This window comes from Festucalex cinctus, chromosome 2 (genome assembly GCF_051991245.1).
Source record: "Festucalex cinctus isolate MCC-2025b chromosome 2, RoL_Fcin_1.0, whole genome shotgun sequence".
Classification (NCBI taxonomy): Eukaryota; Metazoa; Chordata; class Actinopteri; order Syngnathiformes; family Syngnathidae; genus Festucalex; species Festucalex cinctus.
Genome location: NC_135412.1, coordinates 45,093,324 through 45,107,555, shown reverse-complemented (window position 1 = coordinate 45,107,555; position 14,232 = coordinate 45,093,324). Strand labels below are relative to the sequence as shown.

Below are 14,232 nucleotides of genomic sequence, written 5' to 3'. Positions count from 1 at the left end.
ACTACTGTTGTTTGGATCGGTCTGATACCAGTGAACATCTTGAGTAGTGGAAAGTAAAAGAATATTCATAAATGACTTAGTTATAACACTTACGAGTTCACAAATTTTGTTCAAAATACCGTTTTTTTTTTTTTTTTTTTTTTTTTTTTTTAATGCCTCAAGGACTAGGTGGCGCAGTATTTATCACTGAATTTTGTCATAGAGATACCTTCAGGCCTTGACTATAAATATACATGTTAAGTGTGGGATTTTTTGGAGCATGTACCGGGGAGTTATTCAGCATATCCTTCATTCACGTTACTGCTTTTAACGTCAATAGAGGCTATCAAAAATAAATAAAACTAAATAAAAAATACGTATGTTTGGATAGTTCTGATGCTAGTGAAAATTTTGAGTGGTGGAAAGTAAAAGAATATTCATAAATGACTTAGTTATCACACTTAGAATGAGTTTACATTTTTTGTACAAAATACCGTATGTGGGGTATTTTTTTGTTTTGCCTCAAGGGCTAGGTGGCGCTGCATATATAACTGAATGTTGTCATAGAGATACCTTCAGGCCTTGACTATGAGCATACATGTCAAGTTTGGGATTTTTTGGAGGATGTACTGGGAAGTTATTAAGCATATCCTTTTTCAGTTCGAAACACAAAGTTTGATGCCCCGCCTTCATCATATAGTATTTCGAGAAGTCAAGATTTTCCCCCCTGTCGTTGGCTCAGGTCTTGACATGGTCCAGGTCAAGTCTGAAGTCAGTCGGATGAAACGTGTAGGAGAAGTGGGCAAAAGTATGCCCCCTGTAAATGTGCAAATATCGTCAAAAATGGGACATTCAAAAATTCGTAGCTCACTTCCTGTTCATTTTAGCATGTAGGCCCAAGAGACTTTTTTGTAGGTCTTGGGCTCCCTCATACACCTAAAAATATTCGTCGTTCTTGCTTAAACGTACAACCGGGGCTGCTTCGTTAAAAATTTCTAGGGGGCGCTATTGAGTCATTTTTGTAAAAATAGCACAATCAACAATAAAATATTGCTCATTTTACCAGGCCAGATGTGTGTGCCAAGTTTCATGAGTTTCTGTGCATGTTTAGACCCTCAAAACTGGCGTTGTTTTCTTGGCGAACAGCGCTTAGCCACGCCCACAGCAATTCGCGAAAACTCACAAACTCTGTGTTGTGACATCATGAAGGCCGAAACCCTCAACATTTGTCACACTTAGAATGAGTGTACATTTTTTGTACAAAATACCGTATGTGGGGTATTATTATTTTTTATATATATATATATATATATGCCTCAAGGGCTAGGTGGCGCTGTATTTATAACTGAATTTTGTCATAGAGATACCTTCACGCCTTGACTATAAATATACATGTCAAGTTTGGGATTTTTTGAAGCATGCACCAGGGAGTTATTAAGCATATCCTTCATTCACGATATTGCTTTTAATGTCCACAGAGGCTATCAAAAATAAATAAAAATATATATATGTTTGGATAAGTCTGATGCCAGTGAACATTTTGAGTGGTGGAAACTAAAAGAATATTCATAAATGACTTAGTTATCACACTTAGAATGAGTTTACATTTTTTGTACAAAATACCGTATGTGGGGTATTTTTTTTTTATGCCTCAAGGGCTAGGTGGCGCTGCATATATAACTGAATGTTGTCATAGAGATACTTTCAGGCCTTGATGATAAACATACATGTCAAGTTTGGGATTTTTTGGAGCATGTACCGGGGAGTTATTAAGCATATCCTTTTTCAGTGCGAAACACAAATTTTGATGCCCCGCCTTCATCATATAGTATTTCGAAAAGTCAAGATTTTTCCCCCTGTCGTTGGCTCAGGTCTTGACATGGTCCAGGTCAAGTCTGAAGTCAGTCGGATGAAACGTGTAGGAGAAGTGGGCAAAAGTATGCCCCCTGTAAATGTGCAAAAATCGTCAAAAATGGGACATTCAAAAATTCGTAGCTCACTTCCTGTTCATTTTAGCATATGGGTCCAAGTGACTTTTTTGTAGGTCTTGGGCTTCCTCATACACCTAAAAAATGTTGTAGCTCTTGCTTAAACGTACAACTGGGGCTGTTTCGTTAAAAACTTCTAGGGGGCGCTATTGAGTCATTTTTGTAAAAATAGCACAATCAACGATAAAAAATTGCTCATTTTGCCAGGCCAGCTGTGTGTGCCAAGTTTCGTGTGTTTCTGTGGCAGTTTAGGCCCTCAAAATTGGCGTTGTTTTCTTGGCGAACAGCGCTTAGCCACGCCCACAGCGATTCGCGAAAACTCACAAACTTCATGTTGTGACAGCATGAAGGCCGACACCCTCATCTGAGCAAATATGAGGTAGGTCCAGTTAACATGGTTGGAGAAAAACATTGAAGAAAAATCGTGAGAAAAAAAATTGCCAGTAGGTGGCGCTATCAGTAAGATGAAATATAAGTTTGTAGATGTCTTTAGGGCTGGACTCTCATCAATTGTGTAAAATTTTGAGAAGATAGCATCATCTCGGTCAAGTTAATGCAGCTTTTGTTGTCACGAGAAATCTTCAGACTTTGCGGCACCGTAGCGGCCACGCCCTTTGGCGAAAAGTTACAATATTCGGTGTGGGGCATGATCAACATCTTAAGGCTTTTCTGACCAATTTTCAACTGGATCCCTTCAACGAGCTCAGCACAGTAGCTAAAAACGTAAAGTATGACAATTATTGTTACCACTAGGTGGCGCTACATGGATAACTGAATTTTATCATATAGATGTTTTCAGGCCGTGACTATTAAGTTGCCTGATAAGTTTGAGATTTTTTGGAGCTTGAACATGGGAGTTATTAAGCATTTGCTCTTTCTGGACAAATGAAATTTTAAAGGCAATATTTGATGCCCCGCCCCCGTCATATAGTATTTCGAAAAGGCAAGATTTTTTCCCCAGTTGTTCTCTCAGGTCTTGAGATGATAAATGCCAAGTTTGAAGTCAATTGGATGAAAAATGTTTGCAAAGGGGTCAAAAGCATGACCACAGTGAATGTGCCAAAATAGGCCAAAATTGGACATTAAAAAATTCATAGCTCACTTCCTGTACATTTTAGCTACATGGTCCCAATAGACTTTTTTGTGCGTCTCGGGGTGCTACACGTGCCTGCCAATTTTCGTTGCTCTAGCTCAAACATGCGGGGCTTGGTTTTTATTTTTCTATGCTAGGGGGCGCTATAGAGTCGCGTTGTTATGACGACTTCATAATATCAAATTTTTCGCCGGGCCTGAGGAGTGTGCAAAGTTTGGTGAGTTTTCGTAAATGTTTAGGTACCCAAAATCGTGATCGTTTACGGAGAAGAAGAAGAAGAAGAAGAAGAATAATAATAATAATAATAATAATAATCCGATCGAAAAACAATAGGGACCTCGCAGCGGTAGCTGCTCGGGCCCTAATAATAATAATAATAATAATAATTTTTACAAAAACAATAGGGACCTCGCAGCGGTCGCTGCTCGGGCCCTAATAATAATAATAATAATAATAATAATAATAATAATAATTTTTACAAAAACAATAGGGACCTCGCAGCGGTCGCTGCTCGGGCCCTAACTAGAGCTGCGAGCAGCTATAAAGGGCCCTCGCAACCCGGGCCACATTGGGGTATTTGCATGTCGGGGAACTGGCATGTTGGGGTACTGTTTCATAGGAAACCGTCTAAATTGTAAATGTTTTTGACATGCTTTGTGTTTGCAAAGTTTCATGGAAGGCCAAAAATGATGCACAATTAAAATACAATCAAAATGGATTGGCACATGGCTATAGAATAATTTTTGGAGGTATTAGGCTGATAGGTATGCCTCCCAATATTCACACATCTACCTGAACCATATAATCGAATATACTTCATAAAAATATCGAGACAGCGCAATTGAGCCATTTATTACAAATTGCACAACAAATTATAAAATATTCATGTTCGTGAGAGATCTGATCTGTGTGCAAAATTTTGTGAGTTTTTGCCCATGTTTAGACTCTCAAAAAAAATTTATTTGCAAACAATGCACCGCTACAGCAAAGGCGTGTGACAAAATAAAATAATTCAATAACTTTTCATCTTAAATATCTCAAGATGAAACATGCCAAAGAATGAAGACGATGTGATAAGTTTTGCAAAAAATATGACCCCTATAAAACGCCACAAAAAGTGGCTACAAATACCAAAGTAAATCAAAATGTCAGACTTCCTGTTTGGTTTAGCATTTGGTTCCAAGAGACTTTTTTGTACATCGTGGGCTCTTATGTATGCCTCCAAATTATCATAGCTCTAGGTGAAACGTACAACCGGGAATGCTTCGTTAAAGAGGAGGGTTTTTTTTAGCACAAAATGTGATGCCCGGCCCCTGGGGGACTTCCTGTTGGGTTTAGTACATGGCACCAAGAGACTTTTTTGTACATCGTGGCCTGTTACATATGTCTCCAAATTTTCGTAGCTCGAGCTGCTTCGTACAACTGGGAATGCTTCATTAAGAAGGATTTTTTTTCCTTTGCAAACAAGTGCATGCCACGACAACAGCGTGCGACGAAATAAAAAGCTTTCAATAAATTTTCATCGTCAACATCTTAAGATGAATCACACCAAGTTTGAAGATGATCGGATAAACTCTGTAGGAGGAGTTCGTTAAAATGAGACCCCTATGAAATGGCCAAAAAAATGGCAACACGTTCCAAAGTAAATCAAAATGGCGGACTTCCTGTTGGGGTTAGCATATGTTTCAAAAAGAGTTTTTTGTACCTCGAGGCCTGTTACATATGTCTTCAAATTTTGGTAACTCTAGGTAAAACGTACAACCGGGAATGCTTCGTTAAAGAGGAGTTTTTTTTTTTAGCTCAAAATCTGATGCCCGGCCCCTGGGGGACTTCTTGTTGGGTTTAGCACATAGCACCAAGATACTTTTTTGTACATTGTGGGCTGTTACATATGTCTACAAATTTTCGTAGCTCTAGCTGCTTCGTACAACTGGGAATTCTTCATTAAGAAGAATTTTTTTCCTTTGCAAACAAGTGCATGCCACGGTAACAGCGTGCGACAAAATAAAAAGCTTTCAATAACTTTTCATCTTCAACATCTTAAGATGAATCACACCAAGTTTGAAGAAGATGGGATAAACTCTGTAGGAGGAGTTCGTTAAAATAAGACCCCTATGAAATGGCCAAAAAAATGGCAACACGTTCCAAAGTAAATCAAAATGGTGAACTTTCTGTTAGGTTTAGCACATGGTTCAAAAAGAGTTTTTTGTACCTTGAGGGCTGTTACATATGTCTTCAAATTTTGATAACTCTAGGTGAAACGTACAGCCGGGAATGCTTCTTTAATTAAGAATTTTTAAACGCAAAATTTGATGCCCCGCCTCTGGCGTACTTCCTGTTGGGTTTAGCATATGGCACCAACAGACTTTTTTGTAGATCATAGTCTGTTACATATGTGTACCAATTTTCGTAGCTCTCGGTTAAACGTACAACCGGCAATACTACGTTAAGTAAGAATTTTGAAACTCTAAATTTGATGCCCCGCCGCCGTCATATAGTACTTCAAAAACTTTAGATTTTTTACCATGGTGTTGTCCCAGGTGTTGAGATGGTACATCCCAAGTTTGAACTCAATCGGGTTAACCGTGTAGGAGAAGTGGGCAAAAGTATGACCCCTGTAAATGTGCAAAAATAGGCCAAAATTGGACATTCAAATGATCATACCTCACTTCCTGTCTATTTTAGGGTACAACTATCAAAGAGGTTTTTGTTCATCTGGATGTGCTCCAGGTGCCACACAATTTTCGTAGCCGTAGGACAATCGTAGCGGGACAGGGATCCGTTAAACCTATGTAGGTGGCGCTACAGAGCCATTTTTCTGTTATCATGTATGGCGACTTTAAAATATCAAATTTTCCGCCAGGCCTGATGTGCGTGTAAAGTTTGGTGAGTTTTCGTTCACGTTTAGTGTCTCAAAAATGCGATTGTTTGCGGAGAAGAATAATAATAAAAAAAATTAAAAAAAAGCAGCACTTGGCAAACAATGCATTGCTATGGCAACAGCGTGTTACAAAATAAAAAACTTTCGATTACTTTGCATCTTAAACATCTTAAGATGAAACACACCAAGTTTGAAGACAGTCGGATAAATTTTGTAGGAGGGGTTCGTTAAAATATGACCCCTGAAAAAGGCCACAAAAAATGTTGTCATAGGGATACCTTCAAGCCTTGACTCTAAACATACATGTCAAGTGTGGGATTTTTTTGGAGCATGTACCGTGGAGTTATTAAGCATATCCTTCATTCACGATATTGCTTTTAATTTACAACCGGGGCTGCTTCGTTAAAAACTTCTAGGGGGCGCTATTGAGTCATTTTTGTAAAAATAGCACAATCAACAATAAAATATTGCTCATTTTACCAGGCCAGATGTGTGTGCCAAGTTTCATGAGTTTCTGTGCATGTTTAGACCCTCAAAACTGGCGTTGTTTTCTTGGTGAACAGCGCTTAGCCACACCCACAGCAATTCACGAAAACTCACAAACTTCGTGTTGTGACATCATGAAGGCCGAAACCCTCATCTGAGCAAATATGAGGTAGGTCCAGTTAACGTGTTTGGAGAAAAACGTAGAAGAAAATTCGTAAGAAAAAAAATTGCCACTAGGTGGCGCTATCAGTTAGATGAAATATAAGTTCGTAGATGTCTTTAGGGCTGGACTCTCATCAAATGTGTGAAATTTTGAGAAGATAGGATCATCTCGGTCAAGTTAATGCAGCTTTTATTTTCACGAAAAATCTTCAGACTTTGCGGCACCGTAGCGGCCACGCCCTTTGGCGAAAAGTTACAATATTCAGTGTGGGGCATGATCAACATCTTAAGGCTTTTCTGACCAATTTTCAAATGGATCCCTTCAACAAGCTCAGCACAGTAGCTAAAAACGTAAAGTATGACATTTATTGTAACCACTAGGTGGCGCTATATGTATAACTGAATTTTATCATCTAGATGTTTTCAGGCCGTGACTATTACGTTGCCTGAGAAGTTTGAGATTTTTTGGAGCTTGAACATGGGAGTTATTAAGCATTTGCTCTTTCTGGACAAATGAAATCTTAAAGGCAATATTTGATGCTCCGCCCCCGTCATATAGTATTTCGAAAAGGCAAGATGTTTTGCCCAGCTGTTCTCTCAGGTCTTGAGATGATAAATGCCAAGTTTGAAGTCAATTGGATGAAAAATGTTTGCAAAGGGGGAAAAAGCATGGCCACAGTGAATGTGCCAAAATAGGCCAAAATTGGACATTAAAAAATTCATAGCTCACTTCCTGTACATTTTAGCTACATGGTCCCAATAGACTTTTGTGCATCTCGGGGTGCTACACGTGCCTGCCAATTTCCGTTGCTCTAGCTCAAACGTGCCGGGCTTGGTTTTTATTTTTCTACGCTAGGGGGCGCTATAGAGTCGCGTTGTTATGACGACTTCATAATATCAAATTTTTCGCCGGGCCAGAGGAGTGTGCAAAGTTCGGTGAGTTTTCGTGAATGTTTAGGTACCCAAAATCGGGATCGCTTGCGGAGAATAAAGAAGAAGAAGAAGAAGAAGAAGAAGAAGAAGAAGAATTTTTACAAAAACAATAGGGACCTCGCAGCGGTCGCTGCTCGGGCCCTAATAATAATTTTTACAAAAACAATAGGGACCTCGCAGCGGTCGCTGCTCGGGCCCTAATAATAATAATAATAATTTTTACAAAAACAATAGGGACCTCGCAGCGGTCGCTGCTCGGGCCCTAATAATAATAATAATTTTTACAAAAACAATAGGGACCTCGCAGCGGTCGCTGCTCGGGCCCTAATAATAATAATAATAATAATAATTTTTACAAAAACAATAGGGACCTCGCAGCGGTCGCTGCTCGGGCCCTAATAATAATTTTTACAAAAACAATAGGGACCTCGCAGCGGTCGCTGCTCGGGCCCTAATAATAATTTTTACAAAAACAATAGGGACCTCGCAGCGGTCGCTGCTCGGGCCCTAATAATAATAATAATAATAATTTTTACAAAAACAATAGGGACCTCGCAGCGGTCGCTGCTCGGGCCCTAATAATAATTTTTACAAAAACAATAGGGACCTCGCAGCGGTCGCTGCTCGGGCCCTAATAATAATAATAATTTTTACAAAAACAATAGGGACCTCGCAGCGGTCGCTGCTCGGGCCCTAATAATTAGCTGTGAATCATATACACTTTCACTTTTAACTCCATCACATATTAGATTTTTTTATTTTTTATTTTTTAAAGTCACTGTAAAGCGAACTGAACCGAAAACCGTCAACACAAAACCGAAAACCGAACCAAACGGTGGATTTAGTGAACCGTTCCACCCATCCATCCATCCATTATCTTAACCGCTTATTCCTCACACGGGTCGTGGAGGGTGCTGGAGCCTATCCCAGCTGGCTTTGGGCATTAGGCAGGGTATACCCTGAACTGGTTGCCAGCCAATTACAGAGCACACAGAGACGAACAACCACTCACACTCACAAGCACACGCAGGGACAATTTAGAGTGCACAATTAACCTGCCAATCATGTCTTTGGAATGTGGGAGGAGACTGGAGTATCCGGAGAAGACCCACGCAGGCACGGGGAGAACATGCAAACTCCACCCAGGAAGGCCGGAGCCTGGACTCGATCTTGCGTCCTCAATACTGGGAGGTGGACCGTGTGAACCAGTCATCCACCTGCCTGTCCACCCTTAATATATATATATATATATATATATATTAGTGTATATATATATATATATATATATATATATGTATATGTTCCTCCGTAAGCCGGCACCTTCCCGTGGTGGAGGGGTTTGCGTATCCTGGAGCTATGCTGTATGGGGCTTGATGCCCCTGGCAGGGTCACCCATGGCAAACAGGTCTTAGGTGAGGGGCCAGACGAAGCACGGCTCAAAAAAAACCTTATGATGATGATGAATATAAATGGATCTCGTTTTCCCTTGCCCGGACGCAGGGCCCCACTCTGGAGCCAGGCCTGGAGGTGGGGCTCTTTAGGGAGCACCTGGTGGCCAGGCCTGCAACCATGGGGCCCGGCCGGGCACAGTCCGAAAAGGCAACGTGTGTCCCCCTTCCCACGGGCTCACCACCGGTGGGAGGGGCCAAAGGGGTCTGGTGCAGAGCAGGCTGGGTCACAGCCAAGGGGATCGGTCCGCCAAGGTCCGGAGACCAATCCCCGGCTATAGAAGCTGGCTCTCGGGACATGGAATGTCTCAGGCAGGGAAGGAGCCCGAGCTGGTGTGTGAGGCCGAGAAGTTCCGACTAGACATAGTCGGACTCGCCTCCACACATAGCTTGGGCTAAGGTACCAGTCCTCTCGAGAGGGGTTGGACTCTCTTCCACTCTGGAGTTGCCCACGGTGAGAGGTGCAGAGCAGGTGTGGGCATACTTATTGCCCCCCGGCTCGGCGCCTGTACGTTGGGGTTCACCTCGGTAGACGAGAGGGTAGCCTCCCTCCGCCTTCGGGTGACGGGACGGGTCCTGACTGTTGTTTGTGCATATGCACCAAACAGCAGTTCAGAGTACCCACCCTTTTTGGAGTCCTTGGAGGGTGTGCTGGAGAGCGCTCCCCCTGGGGACTCCCTCGTCCTGCTGGGGGACTTCAACGTTCACGTGGGCAATGACAGTGAGACCTGGAGGGGCGTGATTGGGAGGAACAGCCCCCCCAATCGGAATCCGAGCGGTGTTCTGTTATTGGACTTCCGTGCTCGATACGGACTGTCCATAACGAACACCATGTTCAAACATAAGGGTGTCCATATGTGCACTTGGCACCAGGACACCCTAGGCCGCAGTTAGATGATCGACTTTGTAGTTGTGTCATCGGATTTGCGGCCGCATGTTTTGGGTACTCGGGTAAAGAGAGGGGCGGAGCTGTCAACTGATCACCACCTGGTGGTGTGTTGGCTCCGATGGTGGGGGAAGATGCCAGTCCGGCCTGGCAGACCCAAACGTATTGTGAGGGTTTGCTGGGAACGTCTGTCGGAATCCCCTGTCAGAAAGAGTTTCAATGCCCACCTCCAGCATTGCTTCTCCCTTGTCCCGGGGGAGGCGGGAGACACTGAGTCCGAATGGGCCATGTTCCGCGCCTCCATTGTTGACGCGGCCGATCGGAGCTGTGGCCGTAAGGTGGTCGGTGCCTGTCGTGGCGGCAATCCTCAAACCCACTGGTGGACACCAGCGATAAGGGATGCCGTCAAGCTGAAGAATGAGTCCTATCAGGCCTTTTTGGCCTGTGGGACTCCGGAGGCAGCTGACGGGTACCGGCTGGCCAAGCGGAACGCGGCTTCAGCGTTTGCTGAGGCAAAAAGTTGGACATGGGAGGAGTTCGGTGAGGCCATGGAAAACGACTTCCGGACGGCTTCGAAGAAATTCTGGTCCACCATCCGGCATCTTAGGAGAGGAAAGCAGTGCACCATTAACACTGTGTATAGTGGCGATGGGATGCTGCTGACCTCGACTCGGGACGTCGTGAATCGGTGGGGGGAATACTTCGAAGACCTTTTCAATTCCACCGACACGTCTTCCTTTGATGACGCACAGCTGGGGATTCTGAGGTGGGCTCTCCTATCTCTGGGGTTGAAGTCACTGAGGTGGTGGGAAAGCTCGGTGGCAGGGCCCCGGGGGTGGATGAGATCCGCCCAGAGTTCCTAAAGACTCTGGATGTTGTGGAGCTGTCGTGGTTGACACGCCTCTACAACATCGCGTAGACATCGGGGACAGTGCCTCTGGATTGGCAGACCGGGGTGGTGGTCCCCCTTTTTAAGAAGGGGGACCGGAGCGTGTGTTCCAACTGCAGAGGGATCACACTCCTCAGCCTCCCTGGTAAGGTCTATTCAGGGGTGCTGGAGAGGAGGGTCCGTCAGGAAGTCGAATCTTGGATTCAGGAGGAGGAGTGTGCTTATCGTCCTGGCCCTGGAACAGTGGACCAGCTCTACACCCTCAGCAGGATCCTCGAGGGTGCGTGGGAGTTCACTCAACCAGTCCACATGTGTTTTGTGGATTTGGAGAAGGCGTTCGACCCTGTCCCTCGGGGAGTACTGTGGGGGGTGCTTCGGGAGTACAGGGTACCGAGCCCCCTGATACGGGCTGTTCGGTCCTTGTACGACCGTTGCCAGAGTCTGGTCTGCATTGCCGGCAGTAAGTCGGATTCGTTTCCAGTGAGGGTTGGACTCCGCCAAGGTTGCCCTTTGTCACCGATTGTGTTCATAATTTTTATGGACATAATTCCTAGGCGCAGCAGTTGAGGGGTTACGGTTTGGTGGCGTCAGCATTGCATCTCTGCTTTTTGCAGATGATGTGGTGCTGTTGGCTTCATCCAGCCGTGATCTCCAACTCTCCAACCCTCTCCGGGTCCGGGATGAGATCCTGCCCCAAGTGTAGGAGTTCAAGTATCTTGGGGTTTTGTTCACGAGTGAGGGCAGGATGGAGTGAGAGATCGACAGGCGGATCGGTGCAGCGTCTGCAGTGATGCGGACTCTGTATCGGTCCGTCGTGGTGAAGAAAGAGTTGAGCCAAAACGCGAAGCTCTCGATTTACCGGTCGATCTACGTTCCAACCCTCACCTAAAGAACAAGATCCCGGATACAAGCGGCGGAAATGAGTTTCCTTCGCAGGGTGGCCGGGCTCTCCCTTAGAGATAGGGTGAGAAGCTCGAGTCGAGCCGCTGCTCCTCCGCATTGAGAGGAGCCAGCTGAGGTGGCTCGGGCATCTGGTTCGGATGCCTCCTGGACGCCTCCTTGGGGAGGTGTTCCGGGCATGTCCCACAGGCGGGAGGCCCCGGGGTCGACCCAGGACACGCTGGAGAAACTATGTCTCTCGGCTGGCCTGGGAACGCCTTGGGATCCCGCCGGAGGAGCTGGTTGAAGTGGCTGGGGAAAGGGAAGTCTGGGTTTCCCTCCTAAAGCTGCTGCCCCCGCGACCCGACCTCGGATAAGCGGTAGAAGATGGATGGATGTATGGATGGATGGATGTATGGATGGATGGACTACTATTGTTTCTACTACTACTGTTTCTACTACTACGACTACTACTACTACTACTATTACTAGTAATTAATAGTTAATTACTTTGTAATTTTCACAGAATTTTGTCTTTCTATTTCCTTCATTGACATTCAGCTATTAGCATTCAGCCATTAGCATTCAGCTTTCAGCATTGCCACATAATTTCTTACAAATTGCACTTAGTCTAGTTTATTTTGTAACACTGCTAGTGAGATTGAAGGTAGTTTACATTACATTACCATCAAAGGCCTGGGCTATGGCTGCCAGTTGTTCAAGGTTGGTGAGACGAAGATATCGAGCAGCATCTCCAAAGTCCTTCAGATCCAAGAAGCGAGACATCTAAGGACATGTAAAATGATTTCTGTTACTTCATACTACTTAAGTACACTATTTACATTTTCATTTTTTATACAGTGGAAGTCAAACATTTAGGCACCCCATACAGCAAAAACAAAAAAATAGTGCTTAGTGACTCACACAGAGTTGATTTGAACACTTTTTCAGAGTTGATATAGCTCCACACTTTCTCGAGTTAAATTAACCCTTTTATATCGGTGGAAAATATGTACAGATCCTTTAAAAAAAATAGAATATCATGAAAATGTTCATTTATTTTCATAACTCCATTGAAAAAGTCAAACTTGCATAGATTATAGATTCAGGGCCCACAATTTAATTGATTTCAAGTATTTATTTGTTTATTTTACTTTGATTTGGGTTTCCAGTTCTTAAAACCCACAAAAACAGGATTTCAAAAAATTAGAATACTGTTGAAATCACAATTTACTTCTCAGGAATAAAAAAAAGAAGTTAAGATCACAGCAAATCAATCCAAATATTGTACTATCAAAATTATATTATTTAATACTTGGTTGGAAATCCTTTTGCCTTAATAACTGCCTCAATGCGCTGTGGCATTGAGGCAATCGGCCTGTGGCATTGCCCGGGTGTTATGGAAGCCCAGATCTCCTTGATGGTTGTGTCAGCTCTTCTTTGTTTTACGTTTTTGGGTCTGGTGTCCCTCATTTTCCTTTTGATAATACTCCATAAATTCTCAATGGGGTTGAGGTCCAGCGAGTTGGGTGGCCAGTCAAGCACTGTGACGGCATCGGCATCAAACCAGGTTTTGGTGCTTGTGGCGGTATGGGCAGGGGCCAGGTCCTGCTGGAAGATGAAATCTGCATCTTCATACAGATCCTCAGTAGAGGGAATCATGAAGTCCTCTAAAACATTCTGGTAGACTGTTGTTGTGACAGCGGATTTAAGTAAGCAGAGTTTACAAACACCTGCACTGGACATTGCACCCCCAATCATGACTGACTTGTGGATATTTCACGCTGGACCTCAAGCAGCTTGGGTTCTGTTCCTCACCCGTCTTCCTCCAAATCCTTGATTCCCTTATGAAAGGCACACTTGACTGTCATCAGAAAGAGGCCTTGGACCACTGGCCAACAGTCCAGTCCTTCTTCTCATTTGCCCAGTTGAGACACTTCCTACGATGGCTCAGGCTCAGAAGACGCTTGATCCAAGGGACCAGACTGTTGTGCTCTGACTCCTGCCTCATTCCACTCTTTCTGCATCTCTGCCAGATTCTTGAATCTGCTCTGTTTGATATTCTGATGAAGGCCACGGCCATCTCTTTTGGTGGCCTATCTTCTCCTGTCACATTTTGCCCTTACACTAGACTTTCCATTGATATGCATGGACACAGCAGTCTGTGAACAACCAGCCTTCCATGGCTATGAACTATTGTGGCTTACCCAGCCTATTGATACCCTAATCAATGATGTTCTTCTGGCCAGTTGTCAAGGCTGCAGTCTTCCCCATATTGAACCGAACTGAGACAAATAAACCAGACTGAAACAATTTAATCATGACACCTGGGGAAGCCTGTATAAATGTTTTAAGTTTAGTAAATGACACTCAATTTAAGTTGATAGGTTGATGACGTCGAAGAGGTGGATATTCTTTTGTCGAACGTTGATGACGTAGTCAACGCGGGGTTGACGGTTGACGGCGCCAGCATTCAACACGGAGCTTCATCGTTGAGTAGAAAAAGCAAGCTCAGACACTCGGGCGGACACGGCGTGGAAATAAGAATACCGGCATGGAAATAAAAACATCGGTGTTAGCGGTGGCTTTCGTGGTGAGTATGTTGTTT

General features: G+C 44.0%; 1 protein-coding gene across 1 annotated transcript in view; it reads right to left on the bottom strand.

The window, feature by feature from the left end:
* Positions 1-14,232, bottom strand: part of LOC144014872 (myosin-7B-like) — a 508,753-nt gene that overhangs the window by 472,513 nt on the left and 22,008 nt on the right. Inside the window, exon 2 of the mRNA XM_077515180.1 lies at positions 12,311-12,410. Coding sequence (XP_077371306.1) covers positions 12,311-12,410 — 100 coding nt within the window. The remainder of the gene's footprint in view (positions 1-12,310; positions 12,411-14,232) is intronic.